Raw genomic sequence first — 25,570 nt, forward strand, 5'->3', positions numbered from 1 at the left:
CGGAGATGCGCGGCTCTGGCCGCGATCTTTTTCAGTTGCTGAATAGCGCGAACGCGTACGATTTCGGATCGCGAATACGAATGCGCGACCGATAATCCGATTCTGCTTGATGAATCAGGGGCAATGTAAAATGTATGTATGTAGGTAAGCATGCTTCAGATATTACACAAATATGTTTTATTAAAAAAAAATCTGGATTTCAGGTACACTTTTTATGGTGAGTCACTGCCTTGCTAATGCATGGCAAGTCAACAAATTATCTTATGTTCTGCTACCCCGAAACCAACAGTGTCACATAAGGGATAAGTTAGAGTCTTCAGCCACAAGATGTGACTACCTCAGTAAGGTGCAGGTTCACTTTAGGTGAATTTGGCAGCAGATTTTGGTATTTTGAAAGACTTGGAGCACAACTGATCACCCTAGCTGCACTCTGTACCAGTCTGTGCAAGCTCCACTTTATTTCCATATTGCATATTAATTTATGTAATTTGCTTGTAAAAATTCAGTATTGAGTAATATCTTGGCTTCTAAAAATGAAGTGATTTGAATGAAGTGTTTGAAGGCAGAACAGGACTTTTTGTCCATAACAATCATTCATTGTTTTTCATGCTTCTGTGCCACACTAGAATCCCAAGAAGAAATATCTGATTGGCTTCTTTGTGAAACATTCCTTCTTTTTAATACTTAAGGCCCAAAAAGTGTGATGGTCCATGATCACAATACTTTAGGAATCTGTGCTGTTCTTTATTATAAGTAACATGTATTTGCAGTCCTTTTGGGCGGTTTAAAGTAAACACAGAGGAAGAAGAGGAGGATGCTCTGACGCTCTCTTCCGCAATGTGGTTTTCCTGGGGTGTCCTTCTGAACTCTGGTATTGGAGAAGGTAAGGCATGTGTTTCCTGTCCAGGTCAGACCTTGTTAGTGTAAATCATGTATGAAAGTGTCATTTTTTCACAACTCTAACAGTCTAACTCTAAAAGTTGCACACCAAGGTTTGTTGTAGTGGAATTACATGTTATGACTCCGCAAGGCATCTGCAAATCATTGTTGTGTCATGGAAAACATATAAGGCTGATCTGGAAAATGACCATCTTACCTGGTTGGCAGACCAAATCATTCACCTGTCCAGGACAAGGATCATGACCATTTTTGCCTCTTCAGACTGTACTTGGTGACCCCAAGGTGGTGAAATATATCAATTGACCACGCTAGAGCTTTGGCTCCTGTGTCCAGTGTTTTTACTGACATTATTAGTACAGAACAATTCATGTCAAAACTCTTATACACCCTTAAGATGTACAGTAAGCTGCCCTGTAGGCCCAGTGTCACTTACCTCTAGAGGTCAGAAAACTGTGTGACACTTACAGTACTGGCATGCATTACTGTACTCAAAGATGTCTATTTAAAAAGTATATGGCATTCACTAAAACATTTGTGTTTTGTTGGCAGTAATTGATTCTCCACCAGGGAATGTCACAAAGTGGGAGATCTGTAATGTTTTGATATAAAATCTAAAGTAACATGGTCACATCCTTTAAAGCCGACATTTTAGGCTCCCTGCTTTTTTCCGCAGAGTTTTCCCACAGTTTCCTTTTCTCCATCTATTGTAAAGCCAAAGCAAAAATACTCTATCACAGGTGGATTTCTACATAGCAAAGCCCATGTTTGGGCCTTGTAATAAAAAGTACTTGAGTATTAGGAATTTTGGTTGGGATATCTTACTACTGGAACCATAGAGATATAGGAAGTCAGCATGAAATTTGGCATTTGGTGTCAGTGACCATACAAAATTAAAACATGTTTTGTGTGCAAACTTCCTAGAAAGTGACCTGGTTATAAATAAAGTATAAATAAAAGACCCTGTTCAGATTTCCTGCACAGGGATTGTGTGCTGTAGGGAGTGTGCAAAAAAAGAAAAATGTTAAAAAAAATCCTGTTCAGCAGGAAAGGGCCTTTTTTATGCAGCCTAGAGGGTAACTTCAGATTTCTCAAATCATTTAAAATACAAAGTTTGGGAGTTGTCTTAAACTATAAATACTGTTTTTTTTGTAATAATTAAAAAAAGTTTGTTGTTCCCCTTAAACTAGGCATGTAGTCTGTGGGACAGGAACATTAGGGCAATGAGTGTGCTCCCTCTCACCCTAAAAAGAACCCTTGTTCCCCAGTGCTAATGGACAAGGACCTGTTCACCACATCCTGTCCATCCCTAAAGGTTGTAAAGGTTTTTTGGAAACTGGAAGCCCTTCTTAAGAGTGGGAACTAACAAATATCTGCCCTCTTGCATGTAAATTGATACTGCAGTATGTTAGTACCCCCCTCATTCACCCAAAGGCTTTAATGAATGTGAGTAAAGACAGTACTCATACAACATAGAAAAAGTCTCTTACTGGAAAAAAAACACTAACACATATTTACTGACTTACTGAAAGTCTATTTAGGTCTCAGAAGTAAATTATGTAAATTCCTATCAGTCATGATGACCCAAGAACTTGGCAATAATAACACATCACACTCCTTTGCCTAAATGACAGATTCACCTGGCTGTGGTTATACTGCAGGGAATCTCAAATGATGTAATTTACCATTTTTGGTCATTGATGTCACCTGGGATTCTTCAACCTAATATTGGCCATTATAACCCTGTTGACTACAATTCAAGGACCATGTGGTGCTGCAGTGCATTATGGAGTTCTGGCCTAATCAAATGGTAACCAACTTATCCCAGGTCTCTGAGGAAAATTGTAAAGGATTTGCAGTAATAAAATCTAGTTTTATTGCAGACTAAGCATCTCACCCAGATGCTTATTAGATTGTTACCTTAATCTCTTTAATATCAACAACATTATAATAAACAATCATTTCCTCCAAAGATGGTTTGATTACTTATTTCCCAAGGCGCATGGCAAACCACAGAATTAATAATAGACCTAGAAATGTTCTAAATAATGTTGGCAATGTTTATATATGCCCTACTTTGCTAAAGCGAATAACACATTAAAGATTAAAAGGACTGGAAGCATGTACTGCAACTTGGTTTACACCCAAAAGTACACATATTAACAAGGCATGTAAAAGTTTAGAATGGTTTTGTCACTGATGATAATTAAAATTAAGTTTTGAGTGTAGAGAAGACAGATAATCCACCTATTATTGCTCAATTATGTTGAGCTGTCAGCACAAGGGTTATAATTCAACACAGTTGCTTCCAGTTCAGGACTAGGCAAGCATACAGCACTACTTCTCAAGTGTTATGGCATTGGGTTTGTTTTAAGGACAAAACAACGCAGTCACCTAAATGTCCACTGCCCAACACCCTCCTGTAAATATTCATATATGACTTGACACCTACATAGGGTAAATGTGGAAGAATTGAGTGACAGAAACTAGGAACATTTACTACAAATCTGTTATAGGCTAAATTGATTTTTTTTAAATCTCCATAGATGTCCACTTACCAATCACAGCCAGTATTATATAGTTAAGTGTTGTCTGGAGACAAAAGGTGATTTGTGGTTGGTTGCTGTATGTTGGGTAATTATTTCTCCTCCTAAACCTATTATACATGACCTTATAGTTCTATTGCTTTTCCTTTCATAGGAGCACCAAGGAGTTTTTCTGCTCGAATCCTAGGTATGGTTTGGGCTGGATTTGCTATGATCATTGTAGCATCCTACACTGCCAACCTGGCTGCCTTCCTGGTGTTAGACAGGCCTGAGGAAAGGATAACAGGAATCAATGACCCCCGGGTAAGTATGAATATCACTAAATTTTTATATTCTTGAAGGGAGACCCGTAGAAATTTAATTTTGCAATAGTATATAGGCAGTGTTGTACTAAATAATTCTGGATCCCTTTATCTTTCAGGCACCCTAGAGATTTATTTGAACCATTGGAGCTCTTGACTGTTTTATTGACCTATTAGACATATTATTCTTCACTGAACCTTTTTATTTAATTTTAAAATGTATTGTAGTCTGCCAATTTAAAAGAATAGTTTAAAATCCACTTATTGGTCTTACCAGTCACTTTCTGAATATTCTTATCCATATCTTCATGGTTTGTGACATGGCATAGGTAGGTCCTTTGTGTACATACTTTATTCTAAAAGGCTTTCCACTTTCTCATGTCAAAAAATGTGAGGTGTAGATTTTGTTCCACTTTATTCATTAAAAAAAAATTAAAAAAAAAAAAGAATGACCAAAAAAAATATTAGGCATGTGGCATTTATTTATGGAATGGGCAATCTAGAGTTTAAAAAGCTGGATGTTAGAAATTTTGTTTGCCTCCCAATGCACTGCCCTGGCCTGTTCTGAGCCTGTCCTTAATGCCAATCTTTAGAGGAATGTTTAAAATCTCACTTTTTTTAGAATCATGTTTTATTATATATATATATGCAGGCCGGTAGGTTTTCTCATTACATAGTCAGGCTCTCTGGCTGGAGAATGTAATAGAAGCAAGTACTCTCCTTTATTCCGCTTTTTCACAATGTTAGCATATTAGTTGGTGATGACAGAAAGCATTTTATTCTAAAGTCAAATCAAAAATTACTTGAATGTAGCATTGTATCAATAATTGTAAATACGTAGTAATTGAAAATTAATTTTACAATAGTATGCTCAATTTTCATTTATTATACAACTTGTCTAAAATACTAAATGTAATTCCATTGATTTATTTGAAAGTTTAAATGTAAATCAGATTAAACATAACAGGGATCTCCTGTGATCTTTTTTATGACTGCTGTAAATTACACATAATGTAAAAGCCATGTGACAGCAAACTGTTTGTGATATTTATCTGTTGAAGGGACAGAAAAGCAGAGAAAATAGATGATTCACTAAATTAGTTCATGTAATCATTGTAATGAGACAGCACCTTGAATTAAATAATAATTTAATTTTCCTACTGTAACAGTGTGATCTCAGTGCTATACCTCTTGACTTTTCTTATCAACCTGGAAGTTTTGTGTGTCCTAGCACTTTCAAATACATAATTGAGTGCCATGAGCAGAATATGAATGTATAGAAGCGCATACTGTCTGCTTCTGTTTGCAGAGAATAATCTCTAGGATGGTGTTTTCCACAGGTTGTAAAGGGCAATAAATACTTCCTAGATATGAGTAGCTGGGTTGTAAACGGCTTCACATGATGTAATAGGCACAAGATATCATAAGACAAATACTAGCATAAGACAAAAAGCAAATATTGATTCATGGTTGGAGATGTACATCCTCAGTGCTGTCAGCAGAGACCAGCTAGGCCTCTAACCACTTTTTTTTCTTGTGTATTGATGATTCAGATTCAACACTGTATTTTATTTATATACTTCTTAAGTTTTTTTTTTCTTCACAGCTGCGAAATCCCAGTGACAAGTTTATTTATGCCACTGTTAAGCAAAGCTCTGTGGACATTTACTTTAGAAGACAGGTGGAACTAAGCACCATGTATCGTCACATGGAAAAACACAACTACGAGAGTGCTGCTGAGGCTATTCAGGCAGTGCGAGACAAGTATGGAGTTTACTGTTTACACTAAGAATGTCAAAGTGGTGATTCTTGTGCCATTTGGGACCCTATCGCTTCTTCTTAGGGGTCATTGTTGATTAAAAAATTTAGGTTGAACAATGCCCCTGAAGTTCCAACTGTTCTCAGGTTGAAAAATGCCACTCTTCTTTATTTAATTTTGCATTACAGTTCTTCAGAAAATGTCTATTTTACTAATGTAGGAAGTGCACTCAGGGCAAGTTGGTAAACTTGATGCTCTCATTTAAAGCAACTTATCAATAATTCTTAAACCACAAGTTTTTAAAGAATTTGTAGTTCTAGGATGCCAAAAGGTTTATTTAATAAAGGAGTTATGTCTTGGATAGTAAATAGCAAAATCCCCTTTAAAAATTCCCTTCCTGGAGTTTTGGTTGTTTCCTCCTACCACTGTGGGTTCCAGCTCCTGGTGTTAACTTCCCCATAGTATAGTGAACTCCCTCATAATTGAAAAAGTAGATGTGCAGAGTCAGGTGGTTTATCTCACCAGCATCTACCTAAAACTGAAACAACAGTTTTCGGGGGACTGTTCCTTAAACAGGAGATTTGTATAAACCGTAAAAACATAATTTGTTGTTAGGTATTATAGCACTTTTACCTCTGCCCCAGTCTTCCCCCACAATAAATGTTGCACAGTAAAAGGTGAAAATACCAACAAGCTATCCCCTGCTCTAGTATGTCACCAAACTGCATTGTTGTCTGGGTTTATTAAAGTGCAACAACTGGGGTGACTGGAATGTGTGTCACTGTGTGCACAATGAAAAAAAATATTTGAATTTAATAATAAAAACATAAAATACTGAAAAAAAACATCATTGTTCATAATTGGGTATTTCATGACAGTTTTATTATGTTTTATTAAGAAATGCCAATATGACCATGCAGATACCTTCTTTTGTTTGTCCTGTGACCATTGTCAACAGGGCAGAAAGTCTTGGCACATCCAAAAAGTTTAAATTTTTCATCACAATAGGAATAAAAGGGAAATCTTCCAAAAGGGACACCTGTTTGGGGAAGATACATCTTTGTGATCATTGCAGGTGGCTTTTAGTTTTTAAAAAGCTGATTAAAAAGATTATATTCTTTTTTCTTTGTGTTTTAGTAAACTTCATGCTTTCATCTGGGACTCTGCAGTGCTGGAATTTGAGGCCTCTCAGAAGTGTGACCTGGTCACTACTGGAGAATTATTTTTTCGTTCTGGTTTTGGAATCGGTATGAGGAAGGACAGTCCATGGAAACAAAATGTGTCACTAAACATTCTCAAGTATGTTGCTGTTATTATTTCTACATTTAAAGTGGAGACATACTGTAGATATCTCTGAGGCAGCCATTTTGTGGTTTAAGAAATGATTGAGCCTATCAGTTTGCTGGATGTTTATAACCTTACTGAAAGACTGCATAATCATCATTGTCTGTAGATCATTTAATATCATTGGAACTAAAGTAGAATGTTCAGAAATGACCTGCAGTGTGTGAGTATTGATCTGCCTCATGGAAATGCATATATATGCTGTACATTTTATGAGCTGCAATTTTCCTGCAGAAAACTACTTCCCCTTTAAAGTAAGAGGTGTCATATGAAACTTTGTAGATGTTAGTCTCCCAGTCCCACCTAATAGGTTTGAATTACCGGTAGTCCCGGGGTTAAGGACATCCAACATACAGACATCTCCTAGATATGAACGGGCTTCCCTGCTTGTTCTGTGGGGGGTGGGGGGGTGGGGGGGGTTGCTGTTTGTTATAAGACAAATTTGAAAAAAAGAAATAACATATGCTTACCCAGAGATCAATCCCAGTTCACTGACAAATAGCAACTACTGGTGAGGAATGCCCAAAAGATTGGAACAGGTATGGGGTGGTGCTACACAAGAGAAGCTAAATACATACAGGAACCTACAGAACTGCCAAGAATAGAGATTCACCTGCTTTAATGGCCCTGATCACCAATGTATTCAAGATTGAAAGTAAGGTTCAATGCAAAATTTTTGCCATGACAGGAATAGATGGGAAGCCGTCCAATGGGGACACTTGTTCTTGTGCATCTAGCTAGAATGGGATTTCTATTACATTAGAAATATGCAGTCTCACTTTCTGTTAAGTCTACAGGACATGAAATGAATGAAAATCTGTCTATACAGATTTTACCATTTCCCACTCTATCCAAGTTGAAAAGAATTTTGCCTTTAGGTATATTTTTAAGTTTATAAAAAAAAGAGGGAAAGGGGAAAATGACCATAAGGGAAGAGATAGTTCTATATAAGCAGGTAAGTCCGCTTAGTGCCAAGCCTAGTATATTCACAGAGTTTAGGGTGCAAACAGAAACAGAAGGCTTTTAAATGGCACTGAAGTTAACTGATGAAATTTTATCAGTTAACTGCAGTGTTAACCTTCTGTTTCTGTCTGCATTCTAAACTCTAAGTTTATATAAAGACAGATTTTTGAATAGAGTAGTTAGGGGATAGAATAGTGTCAGGTCTGTCGGTTTTCCCCTTGGGGAGATTCACCCTCTATACTTGCCATCAGAACAGATTTTTTTTCAATGGGGACACTTGGGAGGAAATATCATGTTGGAGGAGTTCTCAGTTAATTCTCAAAGCAGTTCATTCTTTTTATTGAGTCACCTGTCTCATATTTTTATATTGTGCTAATAAACAATAAAGTACTACTATTGTGTAGCACTGCAAAGCAGAGTATGTAATGAACAAATATGTCTGCTTTTTTACCTTTAGAAATACAAGTATTTATAGAAGAGTTTTTATCTTGTTTTTTAACAAACATTAATTAAAAAAAAAGTTGATCACAATGATGATAATGTTTGCCTGTGTAGCTGACATAATAAAAGAAGGACAGTAAGGGCCATCTTATGAGCCATACAGTAGGATATAAAATAACTGCCTCCATTTAACAAATCAGAATTATGTTTAACATTTGGACATCTTCAGTTTTATGATGTATTGTAAAATTTAAAAAAGCTCTTTGGCTAAATGTCTGGAACAACATACAAAAAGTAAGGGTGACTGTAGCAGCTAGCATTATGTAATGATGATATTTCAATATTTCAATAATGCAAGGTGATGTGTATTTCCTAGTACAGGTTGACATTGAAAAATCTGGCAACCTCGGGATCTGAGAAGATTTTAGAAAATTCTGGATTTTTTTATGCTTACCTCCACACACAGAGCAGTCTTCCGCTCGCAGCACCGCAGACATCTGGCACAGTTCCAGGTAGCAGGCAGCAGAGACGTCTGAATGTTTATTTAGTTTAGCAAGCAAGACCTAACAGCTGTTTCTGCAGAAGAGTACCATGAAAACATTAGTGGCCAAATAGCGTACTGTAGTCCCTGTATTGTAAATGCGATCCACAATTCATGCCGGTAAACTGAAGGATCCGGATTATCGATGTCTTGGATTTTTGATTGTCAACCTGTATTCAGTTTCATGTGGAATAAATATTGCAGGTCAGGTAAAAGCTAGATTGGAGATGCGTAATGATTTTTATCTCCCCATAGAAGCTGGATGTATCATTAGGAAAACATCATGCTGGCTGCTAATAAATGTTTTCCAAGATTAACAAGAGCAATAGAATATTTTGCCATTAGTTCTGTTCTACTATAGATCTTCTTGTGTTTAGAGAACAAGAAATAAACCTACAATCCAGTAAGCAGGCATCTGAGCAAATGTGAAAAAAATGTCACATACATTTCCAGCTTTGAGCCAACATGTTTTCCATTAAAGGGAATGTACAGTCTTTTATTTATTTATTCTTATACAAACCTGAAAAGAGATTTTTTTCATGAAAAACATATAATCAATATCTTTAAAAGTTTTGAAAAAATCATTGCTAGGTATGGTTATAAATGTGGATGGGGGTAGTTATACTCATTACATATACATAATTTGCTCCCAGCTTTGCAGTTTTGCACAATAGTTGTACTACTCCTCATGAGTCTGTACATCTAAGATTTGGTTACTCACTGAAAACAATTTTCCCCCTGTGTGGTTGATGTCTTATCCTTACAGCTTTAAAGAAAAGGACATACCAAAGATACTAAGGGCCCTCCAGTGGATTAACAATAAATATTTATATGAACTCCATTAGAAAAAATTAGGATGGGCAAGTTTACTGCCACAGCACTCTGTTGAATTTGTTCATTATGTTGTACAGTGATACCTCAGCTAACAAGGATAATTCGTTCCGGAATCACATTTGTTAGCCAAAATCTTTGTTAGCCGAATTGTGATTTCCCATAGGCTTCTATAAGAAAATAATTTCACTCGTTCTGGATGCTGCCCACAATTTAAAGACAAGTTTTATAAAAATAGTAAAAAACAGTCTTGTATATATATTTACATATCAGTGTTTTGCTATTATTATACAGTTGCTCTGACATTCTCTATACATTCCCTGATGAAGCCCACTGGCGAAACGCGTCGGGTTTGAGACTTGTAGTATCTTCATCTATCTCACCATTTATTCAGGCAACTAATTGTCTAGAAATAAATGGCAAACTCCCTGCAACTGTAATGCGCCTGGGCACACAAACCACAACCAACTCCAGATACCCTTAAATCAGGCTTTATTCAAAATCATACAGCACAGCAAGGGTTAAGTCCAATAAAGCGAAGTACAGGAGGATAAGGCAAATGCAGGTCAAGAACAATCCGAGGTCAGGGCAGGCAGCAAGCAGAATGGTCAATAACAATCCGAGGTCAGGGCTGGCAGAGTTCAAGCAAGGTGAGTTTCAGACCAGGTCACTAAGGTAATGACAAACAGATAACTTTAAACCGCATAAAGACACACCCAAGCACACTGTGTAACAGAGGCTATATCGGGCAATGGTGTACAGGACAGGCTCTCCTTAAATGGCCAGGATGACCAATGACCTTGCGCCACCTGGCACCGTCTGATAGGAGACTAGGTAAATCCCCTGCGGCTGATTGGCCGCAGGGAATTCAAACTAACTATGTCCCGCCCTGGGGCGAAGCAGCCGAGTGCCACGCCCTCGGGGGGTACAAGAGGGACGCATGATGACACGCGCACCTCTTCCCACAGCACCCCTAGGACGTGCACTACTTTGCACTTGCAAAGGAGTGCTGAGAGCAGGAATATCATTAACCACATCTAAAGGGATGCAAGGGCTGCTGCCTGGCTGAACAGTAGTTTGGCCAGGACGGATCCCTCCGCCTGCAGAGACAGACAAGCTGCGAGCAGAGCAGCAGCCTTGGCCATGCTGCCTGTTACAGCGGTGTCTCCCTCTGTGCCTGGGAACCCCAGGCACACCGCGGGCTCGCAGGACGGGTAAGTTCCTTACAGCAACTTTGTACTCCTCACCTTCAATCCAGTTTTGTTTAGTGTTTACTGTACTTTTTGTGAATTTTCCTATAAACAAACGCATATCCTTTGTGTGTGCCAAATATACAATTTTTGCCACTTAAAACCCCTGTCTTTCTCCCTTTCTTTCATTTGATATATTCTCTAGCATATTATGGGGTTGGCAACCTTAATTGAACTGTAACAGGTAGGGCCACATATCTATTCTTTTTATTTCACAATATAAAAGGTCATAAACTCACTAAAGGCTGAGATGAACAGCTTCCCAATTAGAACAGTTCCAACATATTATTAGGCAGCATGGTGTCAGTTACTGTAAGAATCCTCACTGTGAGTTAATCACAAATAAAGCAAACAAAAAAAAAACTTTGTGTAGCCTAGACATTCATTAACTTCTGGAGCAAGCTGTGCTGCGATTTGAAAAAAATAAACAACTGCAGAATTTGTCTTGGTCATTAAAAAGTTACAAGATGTTGAAGAAGAGCTCACCCCTCTAAGACCACCAACAACCTCAGCTGTGTTTAGCAAAGAAGGCCTTCCTGATTTTTTTTTTTTATTCGTTAGCTGATTCTCTTAAACAGTGAAAAAAAAAATTAGTTAGCCAAGGTATCACTGTACTTGGTAATTTCCCTGTGCCCTTCGGTTTTGCTTAAGCCATCCCTCTGTGTTTCTCAACCAGGGTTCCTCTGGAGGTTGCCAGGGGATTGTTGAGCAATAGGGTAACATTTGAAACAGAACAACCAGTGTGCAAGGGCTACTTGAAGTGGATGTGTTTAAATTGAAGTTGGTGGAATCTAGCGGTCTTTGTCTTTTGATCTTTAAATTATTCTTTTTAAGCATGTAAAAAATATTTTCATAACACTGCTTCGACATGTTTACATGCTTATGCAGACATTTGCAGCATTTGTTTATAGTGGGAAATATTTATCTTTTGCAGCAGGCATTTTAAACATGTATAACTGATAATTATAAGTTAAATAGGGCTATACTACCTCTGACCTCTATGTGAAAGTAGTAGTTACCTGACTGTTACACCAACCCTCTGATTTTATTGTTTTAAACATCATCTGATGCAAATATGCAAATGTAAAAGTCAGAGAAAAGTAAAAAACTGTTCAGCCACATTCTTCTTACGGGCTAGGGACAAAAGTGTAGAAGACAGAGGAAGAGGATGACATTGAGGCCACTGCTCTTCTTTTTAGAATAAGAGCTTGGCAATGGCAGCCCACTTGTTTCTTTTTTAACTGACTTAATGACTCAACTAATCACAGATGTCTTTCTAAACTATATTTCTGACGTACATTAGGAGTCAGGGTAAAACATTTATTATTTATTGCACATGGGAATTACAAAAAACATTAGAATGAGGCCAATCTGAAAATGACCATTATAGATAGAAACAGTGATTTACTTTTTAACACATTCCTTATAAGGTTTTAAAGCCTATATCCAGTCAAATGTTTATTTTAGTGCTACATAGCGTGGGTAAGATTTACCTTTTCTGCTTTTATTTCTTTCTGTAGCTTCTCTGTGGATTTCCCTTACTTTCTGTGACTCCTGTACAAAAAATAAGGGTTGTAGCTGTCACTACAGGCAGTGAGGGAGAATTTGTCCAGCAAAGATAGAAAAGTCAAAAACCTGACAGAGGGTGAGAATCCTGCCCTGCAGTATTTTACACAAAATAAAATGCTGGAGTTAGACTTTAAATAACCAAAAAGTACACTTTTATAGTCTGAACCTAAAACATTTTTCTTCCAGTTTGATCTAGGAAATCTGCAGCATTAAGAGTTTCATTTCATTTGCTGACATGTTTCTTTTACAGAGTTAGTTTAATTTTAAGTTCTGAAGATGGGAACCAATATGGTAAAGCCCAAATCAGGATCTGAATTTACACTTTTCCAGTGATGTCATCTAATATTTTCTTAACTTTTACTCTGTAGATCTCATGAGAATGGATTTATGGAAGATCTTGATAAAACCTGGGTCAGATATCAGGAGTGTGATTCTCGCAGCAATGCCCCAGCTACACTTACATTTGAGAATATGGCAGGTGAGTACTGTAGTTGTTTCCATTTAGCAGTGGTACAGTTTAACCATGTCTCTAGCTAAAACTTTTCTTTAGTTCTGAATAAAATATGGGAAGAATTAAAGCCCTACTAGATTTTTAAAGTGATGTGAAATTCCCTTTTAGGCATTTGTCAGCAGATCACATGTCCCTTTTATTTCTATTGCCATGCTGTGCTTCTATTATGTATTCTTGGATAGAGTTTCTCTATCCAAGAATACAGGACACTACAGGTGATGAATGGGAACAAGTCCCCATTCATCACCTGTAGTGCCCAAAGATAGTAGTGGAACTGCAGAGGTGATTTTTTAGGGGAACAGTGACTTTTAATGCAACCTCGCCAGTGTAAAGCTGCCGGAGATGCGCGGCTCCGGCCGCGAGCTTTTTCAGTTGCTGAATAGCGCGACGGCGTACGATTTCGGATCGCGAAAACGAATGCGCGAGTGATCATCCGATTCTGCTTGATGAATCAGGGGCACTATCTCCATTCATTACCTCTACTCCTCTGTGATTGGCTGAGAAATAGGAAACCCTGATGACAGCTCAAGCATCATCAGGGTTTCCCTTTCCTGCCAATCAGGGAGCAGAGCAATCAGCGGAGCTTTACTATGCTGACAGCTCTGCTCCCCTGATTACTCCCGCAGTGCTAGAGGAGCTGTGACACGTATTACACATACAGAATACATGTCACAGCTCCTCTAGAGCTGTAGGAACGATCAGGGGAGCACAGCTGTCAGCATAGTAAAGCTCCGCTGATTGCTCTGCTCCCTGAGGAAAGGGAAAGCCTGATGACAGCAAAGGCATCATCAGAATTTCCCTTTCCTCAGCAAATCTCAGCTGTTTCTCAATCATATCAATTCTGAGCCATTGTGACTCATTTAAGGCTGTGACATTGCTATTATGAATTTGGACTTGAGCTTTGCCATTTTTCTTCGTGTACTCAGAACTCAGAGCCTAGTCTTTATTCCCAGTTATCAACCCAGGGCCATCCTTTACAGGGCCTACATGCTCATATCTGATATTTTTGCTATTATTATATTTGAACATTTTTTGGGGGTTTGCCTTACTTTCCTTTGCAATCTGTCTTTCATTTTCAAGTTTTGCACATTTTATCTCCCTTTAACATCTTTTGTTATATTCTTTATAGGTTTCAAATGATGAAGGTGATCCTTCATTCTTATATTGTCTCTGTTTGTATTCGTCTGTCATATGCAACCCCTATTTAATGTACAGCGCTGCGTAATATGTTGAAAACTCTGTAGCACTATATAAATCTGTGGCACTATATAAATCCTCTGTGGCACTATATAAATCCTGTTTATTATTATTATTATTGATAATAATAAGAATAATAATAAAATTATTATTAACATTTTAGTGGGGTGGATAGGTTTAGATACTAAATATACTTCTTCTACCTAAATTAATTGGTGAAAATGTCTGAATAAGAGAGTAGAGAGAAGTAAACACCGTAAAAAGAGATGAGCGAATCGAAGCTGACTAAGTGGAATTCGATCTGAATTTCAGGAAAAATTCGATTTGCAACGAATCTGAATTTTCTAAAATGGCGGCTACTCGTGTGAGGACATGGGGCAAGGAACTCTGGGAAGGCGGGATGACCCATAATGCTATGCATGCAGCCAATTAGCAGCAAGCCAGCCCTGTGATGTCACAGCTCTATAAATAGCCTCAGACATCTTGGATTAGGACATTTAACAGCGTTCTGAGTGCAGGGAGAGACGTGCAGGCGCTAGGGAGAGTGATAGCAAAAACTTGATTTATAAGTGCAGGGAAAGGATAGGGAGGAATCATTTCACAGCATATTAGTGCAGGGAGAGACATCAGAAGGTGCTAGGGACAGTGCTAGAAATGCGATTAACAAGTGCACGGAAAGATTATTTGGAGATCCAAATAGCCATTATACAGCTCTGTCATTCCAGCAATTAATATATCCAGAAAAATATATACGCAGTTCACTTTTGAAGTTATTTGTGGTGAAAGCGTTTAGTGGCCTATTTCAGTACAAAAAGAAAATTTTTTTTACGCACTTCACTGTTGCAGTTATTTGTGGTAAAAGCGTTTATTGGCCTATTTCAGTACAAAAAGAAAAATATATATGCACTTCACTGTTGCAGTTATTTGTGGTGAAAGCGTTTAGTGGCCTATTTAAGTACAAAAAGAAAAATATATACGCACTTTACTGTTGCAGTTATTTGTGGTTAAAGCTTTTAGTGACGTATTTGTGTACAAAAAGAAAAATATATACGCAGTTTACTGTTGCAGTTATTTGTGGTAAAGGCGTTTAGTGGCCTATTTCTGTACAAAAATAAAAATATATTTGTTGCTTTTAGGTGTGTTTTAATTTGCTTTTAATTTATTTAGTTCAAGTAAAAGTATGTCACACAGAGAAGTGGCAGGCCATGCATAGAGGAGTGGAGGAGGCCTAAATGTTTCTGGCGCAGGCAGAGGTCGCAACAAAGTAAGGGGGCGTGTCAGCAGGATTTGCAGTGAGAGGCCTGAGCTCCCTGTGTCATCTAGCGATCGTGTCTTGACCAGCAACCCAGTGATTTTTAATTGGTTAACTCAGTCATCCACTTCATCCCAAGTGACATCAGACACCCCCAGCTAACAGTCGTGGGTTTGTCAGACACAACCCTTAGTTGGCCCTGTGCCCTCACTTGTCTTCAACCTGCCTCTGTCCTTTGCTGTTTCCTCAGCCACAGAAGTATTGTATGCTGTGGGCTCAGCTCCACTATACAGCGAGGATGAGCTAGTAGAGGACAGTCAGCAGCTACTGCCCAGCCAAGATCTGGAGGAGACATCCGCCACTTCCTCCACTAGGCAGGCAAGTAGTGATGAAGAGAGTGGCATGGGAGGTGGTGTTGCGAGCGGTCAGGCTCCTGACCCAGAGACCATTGATAAAGCTGATCGCACTTGGGAGCCGGGTGAAGAAGGGGCTTCTTCATCATCAGGAGAAGAGGGTGGCAGCTTGCCCGTGAGGCAGTGGCTGAGCCAGCAAGGTGGTAGCATGGCTGGTATTCAGCAAGGTGGCAGCAGTGGAAGGTCGGGAGCCAAACGTGCCTGGGGTAGATCACCTGCTTTGCAGCAGCCTACCTGCCCAGGAAGTAGTGATGCAGGGGTTCATGGAGGCAGCGGGGGTAGCAGACAGTAAGTGCGGAGTGTTGGGGGGGAAATCACCTACTCGGCGGTGTGGCAGTTTTTTGTTAAGCTGCCGGAGGAGGTTAACATGGCCATATATAGAATATGTGGGCAGAAGGTGAAGCGTGGCCAGGGTGCCAATGTTGGCTGAATGTGCTTCTGTTCAAGTTGCTGGTGCTGCAGTCCCTCCCTTTCCAAGTGGTGGACTCTGCACCTTTCAGAGATCTGATGGCTTGTGCCAATCCGAGGTGGAGAGTCCCAAGCCGTCATTTCTTTGCGAAAAAGGCAATACCAGCCCTGCCCAAATATGTAGAACAGAAGGTCGGCCAGTCCTTGAGCCTGTTGGTGTCTGCCAAAGTGCACGGCAGCGCCGACGTGTGGAGCTGTAACTACGGTCAGGGACAATACAATACGGCCCACTGGGTGAATGTGATTCCTGCACAGCCACACCAGCAACTTGGCCAGGTGACACCGCTTCTGCCTCCACGTTCTCACGCCGCTGGTCCTGCGACAACGTCCGCTCTGCCTCCTCATCCTCCATCGTGTTCTCAGCCTCAGCCTCCACTGCAGGGACAATTCACAGTGTGCCTCCAGCATACCACATGTGCAGGGCACGGCGGTGTCACGCTGTTCTGCACCTGGTTTGCCTGAGTGAACGGAGTCACACAGGGGAGGAACTGCTCTGTGTGATTCATCAAGAAATCTAATCATGGCTTTCTCCGCAACAACTCAAAATCGGAACCATGGTGACCGACAACACGAAGAACATTGTGTCGGCGCTGCGTCAAGGAAGGCTGAGCCATGTGCCCTGCATGGCACATGTCTTCAATCTGGTTGTCAAGCGGTTCCTGAAGTCTTCCACCCATCTGCAAGACATCATTAAAATTGCCAGAAAACTTTGCATGCACTTCAGCAACTCGTACACCGCAAAGCACACCCTCCTTGAGCTGCAGCGGCAGAACGGCATCCCTCAACATAGGCTGATATGCGTCGTTTCCACCCGTTGGAATTCCACCCTCCATATGTTGGACCGACATTACGAACAGAGAAAGGCCATCAACAAATGCGTGACACCTGCCGTTTGCTCAGGCCCTTTGAGGAGGCCACGTTATTTGTCAGTCACCAGGACTACGGGATGAACAACGTCATTCCACTGCTTCATGTCCTGGAACAGATGCTGGTAAATCTGGCTGGTCAGGGGACTGGAGACATGGCACCTAGATCTCAAGGCCACATGAGCCCTGTGGGGGCTGAACTGGAGGAGGAGGAGGACATTGGAGCAAAGGCAATGTATAGCGAAATGGGTGTTTTTTCTACTCAGGTGACAGGAGAGGAGGAGCAGGAGCAGCCAGAGGACCAAGAGGGAGATGAGGAAGACGAGGTAGAGGACCCAGACACACCGTGGCAGTATTCAGTGGTGATGAAAGCAGGGAGTCCATACAAGTCACTTGCAGATATGGCCCGCTGCATGCTCACTTGCTTGCGCAGTGACAGCCAAATTGTCACAATTCGGCAGAGGAATGATTCTGGCTCTCCACCTTGTTGGACCCTCGCTACCGATGGGGGTACCGAATGGGGGCCTTTTTTACACCCGCTGAGAGGGAGGACAACTGAACTACTACAGAGATATCCTATATAGTCAGTTGGCCGCTGCCTATCTGCGCTATCGTCCATCCTCTCACAGGTCTGACTGGGGGGGGCCTCTGCACTCACATTTCACATTTAAATGATCCATGTCGCCTGACCAAAGCCTTGACAGACCGGTTTCTTCTGGCTACTTGCCTCAGCTACTTCTGTGATGCTGCCACCCGCCTGAAGCCACACATCAGATGCAAAGTGCTCCTTCTTTCACCCACCTTCATCAGCGTGTACTAGTATTGCCACCCACCGCCCCATTCTGTCACTGGGTCACTTTGTGGTCTCCTGATGCTGCTGCTGCAATCTCAACACTATGTCACCTTGCCACTTTGTGGTCTCCTGATGCTGCTGCCTTCTCCACACTATGTCACCTTGCCACTCTGTGGTCTCCTGATGCTGCTGCTGCCATCTCCAGACTATGTCACCTTGCCACTCTGTGGTCTCCTGATGCTGCTGCTGCCATCTCCATACTATGTCACCTTGCCACTCTGTGGTCTCCTGATGTTGCCGCCACCTCCACACCATGTTATTGTGCCACTCTGTGATCTCCTGGTGCTGTCGCCACCTCCACACTATGTCATTGTGCAACTCTGTGGCCTCCTGATGCTGACTCTGTGGCCTCCTGATGCTGTCGCCACCTCCACACTATGTCATTGTGCAACTCTGTGGCCTCCTGATGCTGTCGCCAACTCCAGACTCTGTCATTGTGCCACTCTCTGGTCTCCGCCTAATGCTGCTGCTGCTGCCACCTCTATGGCCTCCTTCTGATGTTGATGCTGTCGCCACCTCCAGACTCTGTCATTTTGCCACTCTGTGGCCAGTTATCACTGTGGTAAATTTTCTAAAACCTCCTGCTCTGAATCCAAAAGTTCTAAGGATCAAGAGATCCCACTTTCATGGTCTGTTCATTTTCATAGTGAGCCTCCTGATGCTGCCGCCACCTCCAGACTCTGTCATTGTGCCACTCTGTGGTTTCCGCCTAATGCTGCTGCTGCCGCCACCTCTTTGTCCTCCTTCTGATGTTGATGCTGCTGCCACCTACAGACTCTGTCATTGTGCCACTCTATAGCCTCCTGATGCTGCCGCCACCTCCAGACCCTGTCATTGTGCCAATTTGTGGTCTACGCCTGATGCTGCTGCTGTCGCCAACTCCAGACTCTGTCATTGTGCCACTCTGTGGCCTCCTGATGCTGCTGCCGCCACCTCCAGACCCTGTCATTGTGCCACTCTGTGGTCTCCTCCTGATGTTTTTGCTGCTGCTACCTCCAGACTCTGTCATTGTGAAACTCTGTGGTCTCCGCCTGATGCTGCTGCTGCCACCACCTCTGTGGCCTCCTCCTGATGTTGATGCTGCTGCCACCTCCAGACTCTGTCATTGTGCCTCTCTGTGGCCTCCTGATGCTATCACCACCTCCACGCTATGTCATTGTGTCACTCTGTGGCCTCTTGATGCTGTGGCCTACTCCAGACTCTGTCATTGTGCCACTCTGTGGTCTCCGCCTGATGCTGCTGCTGCTGCCACCTCCAGACTCTGTCATTGTGCCTCTCTGTAGCCTCCTGATGCTGTCACCACCTCCACGCTATGTCATTGTGCCACTCTGTGGCCTCCTGATGCTGTCACCTACTCCAGACTCTGTCATTGTGCCACTCTGTCCTCTCCGCCTGATGCTGCTGCTGCCGCCACCTCTAAACTCTGTCATTGTGCCACTCTGTAGCCTCCTGCTGCTGCCGGCAGCTCCAGACTCTGTCATTGTGCCACTCTGTAGCCTCCTGATGCTGTCGCGACCTCCAGACTCTGTCATTGTGCCACTCTGTGGTCTCCACCTGATGCTTCTCCTGCCGCCACCTCCAGACCCTGTCATTGTGCCACTCTGTGGTCTCTTCCTGATGTTTCTGCTGCTGCCACCTCCAGACTCTGTCATTGTGCCACTCTGTGGTCTCTGCCTGATGCTGCTGCTGCCACCACCTCTGTGGCCTCCTCCTGATGTTGATGCTGCTGCCACCTCCAGACTCTGTCATTGTTCCACTCTGTGGTCTCCTGATGCTGTCGCCACCTCTACGCTATGTCATTGTGCCACTCTGTGGTCTCCACCTGATGCTGCTGCTGCTGCTCAAAACCCAAAAGTTACAAGGATCAAGAGGCCCCACTTTCACGGTCTGTATTCATACTGAAAATCCTGATGCTGCCGACACCTCCAGACTCTGTCATTCTGCCAGTCTGTAGCCTCCTGATGCTGTCGCCAACTCCAGACTCTGTCATTGGGCCACTCTGTGGTCTCCGCCTGATGCTGCTGCTGCCGCCACCTCGGTGGCCTCCTCCTGATGTTGCTGCTGATTCAACTTGCAGACTCTGTCATTGTGCCTCTCTGTGGCCAGTTATCCCTGTGGTAAATTTTATGACACCTCCTGTTCGGGGGGGGGGCTCTACTTGTATAAGTGGTTAATAGAAGAGGTTCTGTAGACATCTATGTGGAATTAACTGACAAGGGTGTAAAAGGAGTATGCTTTTTCTTGTCGCTAACATAGACCTGTAAGGCTGAGTTCATACTTGACTTATTTGGTCAGTGTTGGCCCCTTGACTGCCCAAATAAGTGAAGTGTGCAGTGATTCTAATTGCGACGCCTGTCATCTGCATGTCATACTGACTCATACTATTATTTCACTACCATAGCAGACTCCCTATGCGTGTTACTGCAAGGCAGAGAGTTCTACACCACTATCAAGGCTCTATGCAGCCTGGAAATAGCTGTTTTTTAATGCAATTTGATGCAAATATATTCGGATCGAAGCAAATCTTTTTGGAAAGTTCGCCGAACCGCCCAATCGAATTTTAGAGAAATTCGCTCATCTCTAACCATAAACATAATAGGTATCAAGTCCCGCCTTATGGGCTTTCTCAAGAGACAGTAAGAAAAATGAAATAACTAGCATATGAGATCACATAGCATATAACATAGTAGATTTTTTAAGTCAATTGATTATATTTGTAAAAAAGAAATATGAATATATAACAGAATATATAAGCTTAAACATATATGTGTGTAGTAAAGCAATTCAAATGAAGTACTCTGACCAATGAGGAAAGGCTTTTCTACCTAATATGTTTATAGTCAATGATTGATTGATCTCATTTTAAGAATTCCTATTACCCTTTTGGCTTGCAGAATTATTTTACACGAAATACTGATATTCTGTATTCTGTGCTTCCCAGGCTGAATACTGATTTTGATTCAGTGAAGCTAACTAAGGAAATTGCCTCCCAAAAAATGCTGCTTTCGCAGATTTTTTTTGTCATAGATTCACAATCCCTATAAAAAAATTGGTCCTTTGAAGACCAGTAGCTTAGCAGCAATACATACAAATCAAGGTAGTTTACTATATTAATCTAGTGGTTGACCTTGATGGATTTACTTTTTTCAACCTAACCTACTGTGTAACTATGTAACTATGTAAACTGCAGTTCCTAAGATGTTCATGGCTGGTTTTCATTTGGCACATATGTTCATATCCCACAGGAAAACATATACTGTTTTCTTTTTCCTTTCTGCGTTCAGCACACCCTCTCTTATAATTGCTTATGTTAAAAGTATGTGCTGTATATAAGGAAAGACTAGGGCAACTGGTTTTGCATCAACCAGGTGTAGGGAGCAAAATACTTGTTAATGTTTAAAAGTTTTTCAGATACATTTCTAATACTAAAACTGGCATGTGTTTCTCTTTTTAGGTGTCTTCATGCTGGTGGCTGGTGGTATTGTTGCTGGAATCTTCCTGATATTTATTGAGATTGCATACAAGCGGCACAAAGATGCCCGCAGAAAACAGATGCAGTTGGCCTTTGCCGCCGTTAATGTTTGGAGAAAAAACCTACAGGTATGACAAAACGTTTTAGAGAACTTAAACAACAGGTGCGTCCATGTTCTTCTGTTTGAGAACAGCCATGACTAAGTCTGTGTCCAGTCATCATTGTGGTCTCCTCCATTTCACTGTGATTCTCCAGTGTAGCTGTGTAACAACAGTTTTTCATATTTTTTTCTTTGACTTCAGTGTTGTGACCTAGCATTTGTCAGAAGATGGCTGACAATTGTTCGCCCTGGCAATAAAGAGGTCATTTGTGTATCTCATTTCATTTTAATTCTGAAGAAATACATCTGTCTACCACTATGAAACATTGTAGCTAAAACTGCAGTATTATTAACAATAAATGGTAAAAATCTAACAAAAATAGCGGTGAGCCCACTTTGCACCTGAATTACCATCTCATTGAGGTCACTAGTTTTTAATGAAGGGCTGCTGTTAAGATGTGGCTGACATCAAAGCTCTATCAACCCCTTGTGAATACACAGGCTGCTTCAAACATTGATCGTGGCTATAAAATAATTGGCCTTTTTGTGTTCCTCATAAAGGACCTTACTGAAGCTTTGTTCCAGGGAAATTGCTAGGCTATACATTATGGCTGGTTTTCAAAAAAATATGTAGGTTTTGTGCAGCATACATAGCTACAAAACCAATTGTGTATTTTAGTAGTTATAATAGATTTTGTTTTTCAAAATTTACTGCCATACTATTCCAAATTTTGATATTTACATTTTTTAGGTTTGCCTAAAATAGATATCCATATGGGAGATTGTATTATTCTCATTGAGCACAACTCATTGTTTCAGAAAACATTTGTTAACACAGAAAACATAAAACACAAACACACACACTATTATATGCCTCCCTAAAACAAACCCACTAAGTCTACTAGCCTACAAAATTTGTTTCTGTACATTATGTAAACAATGCCTATATTTTTATCAGGAGTCAGAAGAATAGCATAAAAACCATATATTTTATATATAAGCCATAGGAAATCAGCCTGAAAGTTCCCTGGGAGTCAAAGCTAGATGGCTGTCATTTTGAGATCTAGACAAAATTGTATTCTCGAATACCATTTTAGTGGAACCTTGAGAAACCTTATGGCATTAAGAGATATGGTGAACTAGGGACCAAATTTCACTGATGCTCTTAGTTCATATTAAACTAGTAGATAGAGTACTGGTTTAAGGTTTTAAATGGCTTCTTTCAAAATGTTCACAACTATATTTGTAATGTCTATGGAAAAACAAGCAACAGAATGAATTCTGTTTTTCATAAAGTTGTTTTTGACCTAGTTGATCTTGACCTAGTTATTTTTGACAATGATCTTGACCTAGTGCCCTAGATGAAAATAATATTTTGTGTTGTTCGGTAATGCTGCAGTTTTCTGTGTTTGTACTGTCAGGTAATAATATTTATCTATGTGTTTATACAGCAGTTCATATTATGTTGAATGTGATGGTGAAACTAACCCTTCCTTTACAGCCGGGGCAGCACAGAGTCGTGACCAAGTGAATCCATTTCATAGATGTAACATTGGACTGCACTTTCCAGAGGGTCTACAGCATCCACATGGGTTCCTTACCGTGTCATACAACTTCATATGTCCATACAACATCCATGTACCACACTGAAATACAGCCCCCTCACCATGGCTGACATTCCATCCATGTATCTCTCCGTCACCAAGATATAAGGGCTCTGTGTGCAACTGGACAGGTCATCGTGGCAAAATAAACTGAGTAGCTCCAGTTATTTTGGTGACAAATGGCTAACGAACCCATGTTTTTCCTGTAGAGGAAAATTCTAGTAACTAGTTGCCATTTTGCTATCAATTAATTGTTTAGATTCAGAAAAAAAGTTGTTCTTGCTATCTAACAGTTGCATAACTAAAATAGAAATGCAGGCTTGTACAAAAAAGTGCAGTTACAATCTACATAATCAAGATTAATTCCCAAATATTGTGGTGCATGTGCTCTTCCATGAGTTCCTGCAGACCTGGGAGACCAAGACAGTTACATACCCTTGGATCTAGATTGTTAGAAAGGGTTTATTGGCGTCTTACTCAAAAAAAGCTACTGTTTTTACCAAAAAAAATGGTGGAAAGACAGGACCCACCCCATTGACCTTGTCAGCAAATTTTCTTAGCACCTTTAAAATGGCCTTTAACTTGTATAACTCTTTGGTCACCCACATATGTGACCAAATTGGACCTCTCTTAGCTTGACTTTGAGAATCAATTACCTGCCTAATATTTTAAATTTATTGGCAGTATTTCATAGAGGCAAATAAATCTTTTAGATGTCGCATCTATATAAAAAGGTAATGCCTTAGCAAATATTTGAAAATTATACATCCACTCCATCAAGTCCAAAAGCTATTCTATTTTCCTACCTAAGTCCAAAATCTATTTGCTTATTAAAACATATGTTTTTTGTAAATCAATTAATTACATAAAAGAGAAACACAAATAAAACCAAACTCAAATAAGTGCATATCCCTATTAAAAGAAAACATATTAGAATAGCTAAATAATATTTCTTCAGGACTTTTAGTGAAAGCCAGAACAATGGCTCCATATTTAAATAAGACATTATTAATTATGAGTGACCTAGTTTAATTTTTCCATAACTCAAATATGGATCTGTGCCTGCACTTGTCTACATAAGTATAATCTGAACCCTGCATCTCTCAAGAGCTTCAAGCTCCTTAAACATAATTATGGCAACATTTTGTTGGATGAGGAAAAAGTAAAGATTATTGAGATGTACATCAAGATATGAGCATCGGCTAGGAAAATGATTTTGGATTTTGCTACAAGTAACAGAATAAATCCAAAGACTAGTTACTATTGTCTGGTCTCTCGTAAATTCTCTCCTTCAGTAAGGATAGAAGTCTGCTGGCAAGTAGCACTAAACCTTCGGGAGCACGACAATTTTCACTTGCCAACCTTCTAGAAAGCCCCTTTTCCCTGTGTTAATGTAGAGGGACCCTTCCGTACTTGTTACGTGCGCCTATCACTCTGTGCCGACTCTATTGTGAAGAACGTTCTTACAATCTGAGACCTCTCTACAGGTGGGAACAACAGAGGGCAAAAGTCTGTCTCGGTACTAGAAGGAAGGCAAGTTGAAAAGAACTATTTGTTTAAGCAAAAATTTGGATTTGGGATAATACATGGAGCAAAAATCTAGACATTCCACGCTGATCCATCCTGCTTTCTCCCCCATTTGTGCATGCCTACTTACAAGGAAAATGACAGATCCAACAATTTATCCCATCTACGGTGCCTTGTCACCAGTGGAATAAATTTTTGTTATATCCTTTGCTGGGTATAACAGAGTGATCCTCATCTTTTCTTTTCTCTCCCACCTTTTATAAGTTCACAGCATTTTCTTATGCAATGTCAAGAAACGCAGATGCTTCTCTTTTTTTATTTGCTGTTTTTTTTAATTATTTTTTATTTAATATATATATTTTTTGCTTTTAAAAAAAAATACGCTTTGCGCCAATGCACCATTAAAATTTTTTAATACATTTTTTACAGAAAATTCATACAATGGCCGCTTTCTAATACAGTCTTCTATCTTTCTTGTGCAATAGACTCCAGCTTACCCAGATAGCCTAGACATACCCCCTTTTGCAGTGGCCAGAATCGACCCTTGCCTTAGATGGTCAACACATTCTAAAGACTGTCAAGAACAATGGCATTTAAGATCACCGTGAAGGACCCTTACACACTTGTAATTTTGATGGGAAAACAAAGTAATAACTGTTTTCCCCAAATCAAGAAAATGTATAGTTAGTTTTGTAGGTACATAAGTTTTAGAATGAATATTTTTAATTTTATTATATTGGTGGATTGTGGATTGTTTTTGAACTTGTGGTGACCACTGCTGACCTGGCCCTATCAAAATGTCAAGAACTCAGGCTAAAGTTGGAAACACATCTCCTAGGTCATAATCATTAGCATGACCCCCAC

At 40.4% G+C, this 25,570-nt stretch overlaps 1 protein-coding gene across 8 annotated transcripts in view; it reads left to right on the forward strand.

Moving 5' to 3' along the window:
* The window catches only part of GRIN1 (glutamate ionotropic receptor NMDA type subunit 1), a 73,011-nt gene that overhangs the window by 39,254 nt on the left and 8,187 nt on the right, over positions 1-25,570 (forward strand). For 6 of the 8 annotated variants that reach the window (XM_072431405.1, XM_072431404.1, XM_072431410.1 and 3 more), the window contains 6 exons: positions 771-883; positions 3,598-3,746; positions 5,352-5,509; positions 6,642-6,803; positions 12,812-12,921; positions 21,458-21,603. In XM_072431405.1, the coding sequence (XP_072287506.1) occupies positions 771-883; positions 3,598-3,746; positions 5,352-5,509; positions 6,642-6,803; positions 12,812-12,921; positions 21,458-21,603 (838 nt within the window). The other 2 variants (XM_072431408.1, XM_072431409.1) reach the window with 2 other exon arrangements.

This window comes from Pyxicephalus adspersus, chromosome Z, assembly GCF_032062135.1.
Source record: "Pyxicephalus adspersus chromosome Z, UCB_Pads_2.0, whole genome shotgun sequence".
Taxonomy (NCBI): Eukaryota; Metazoa; Chordata; class Amphibia; order Anura; family Pyxicephalidae; genus Pyxicephalus; species Pyxicephalus adspersus.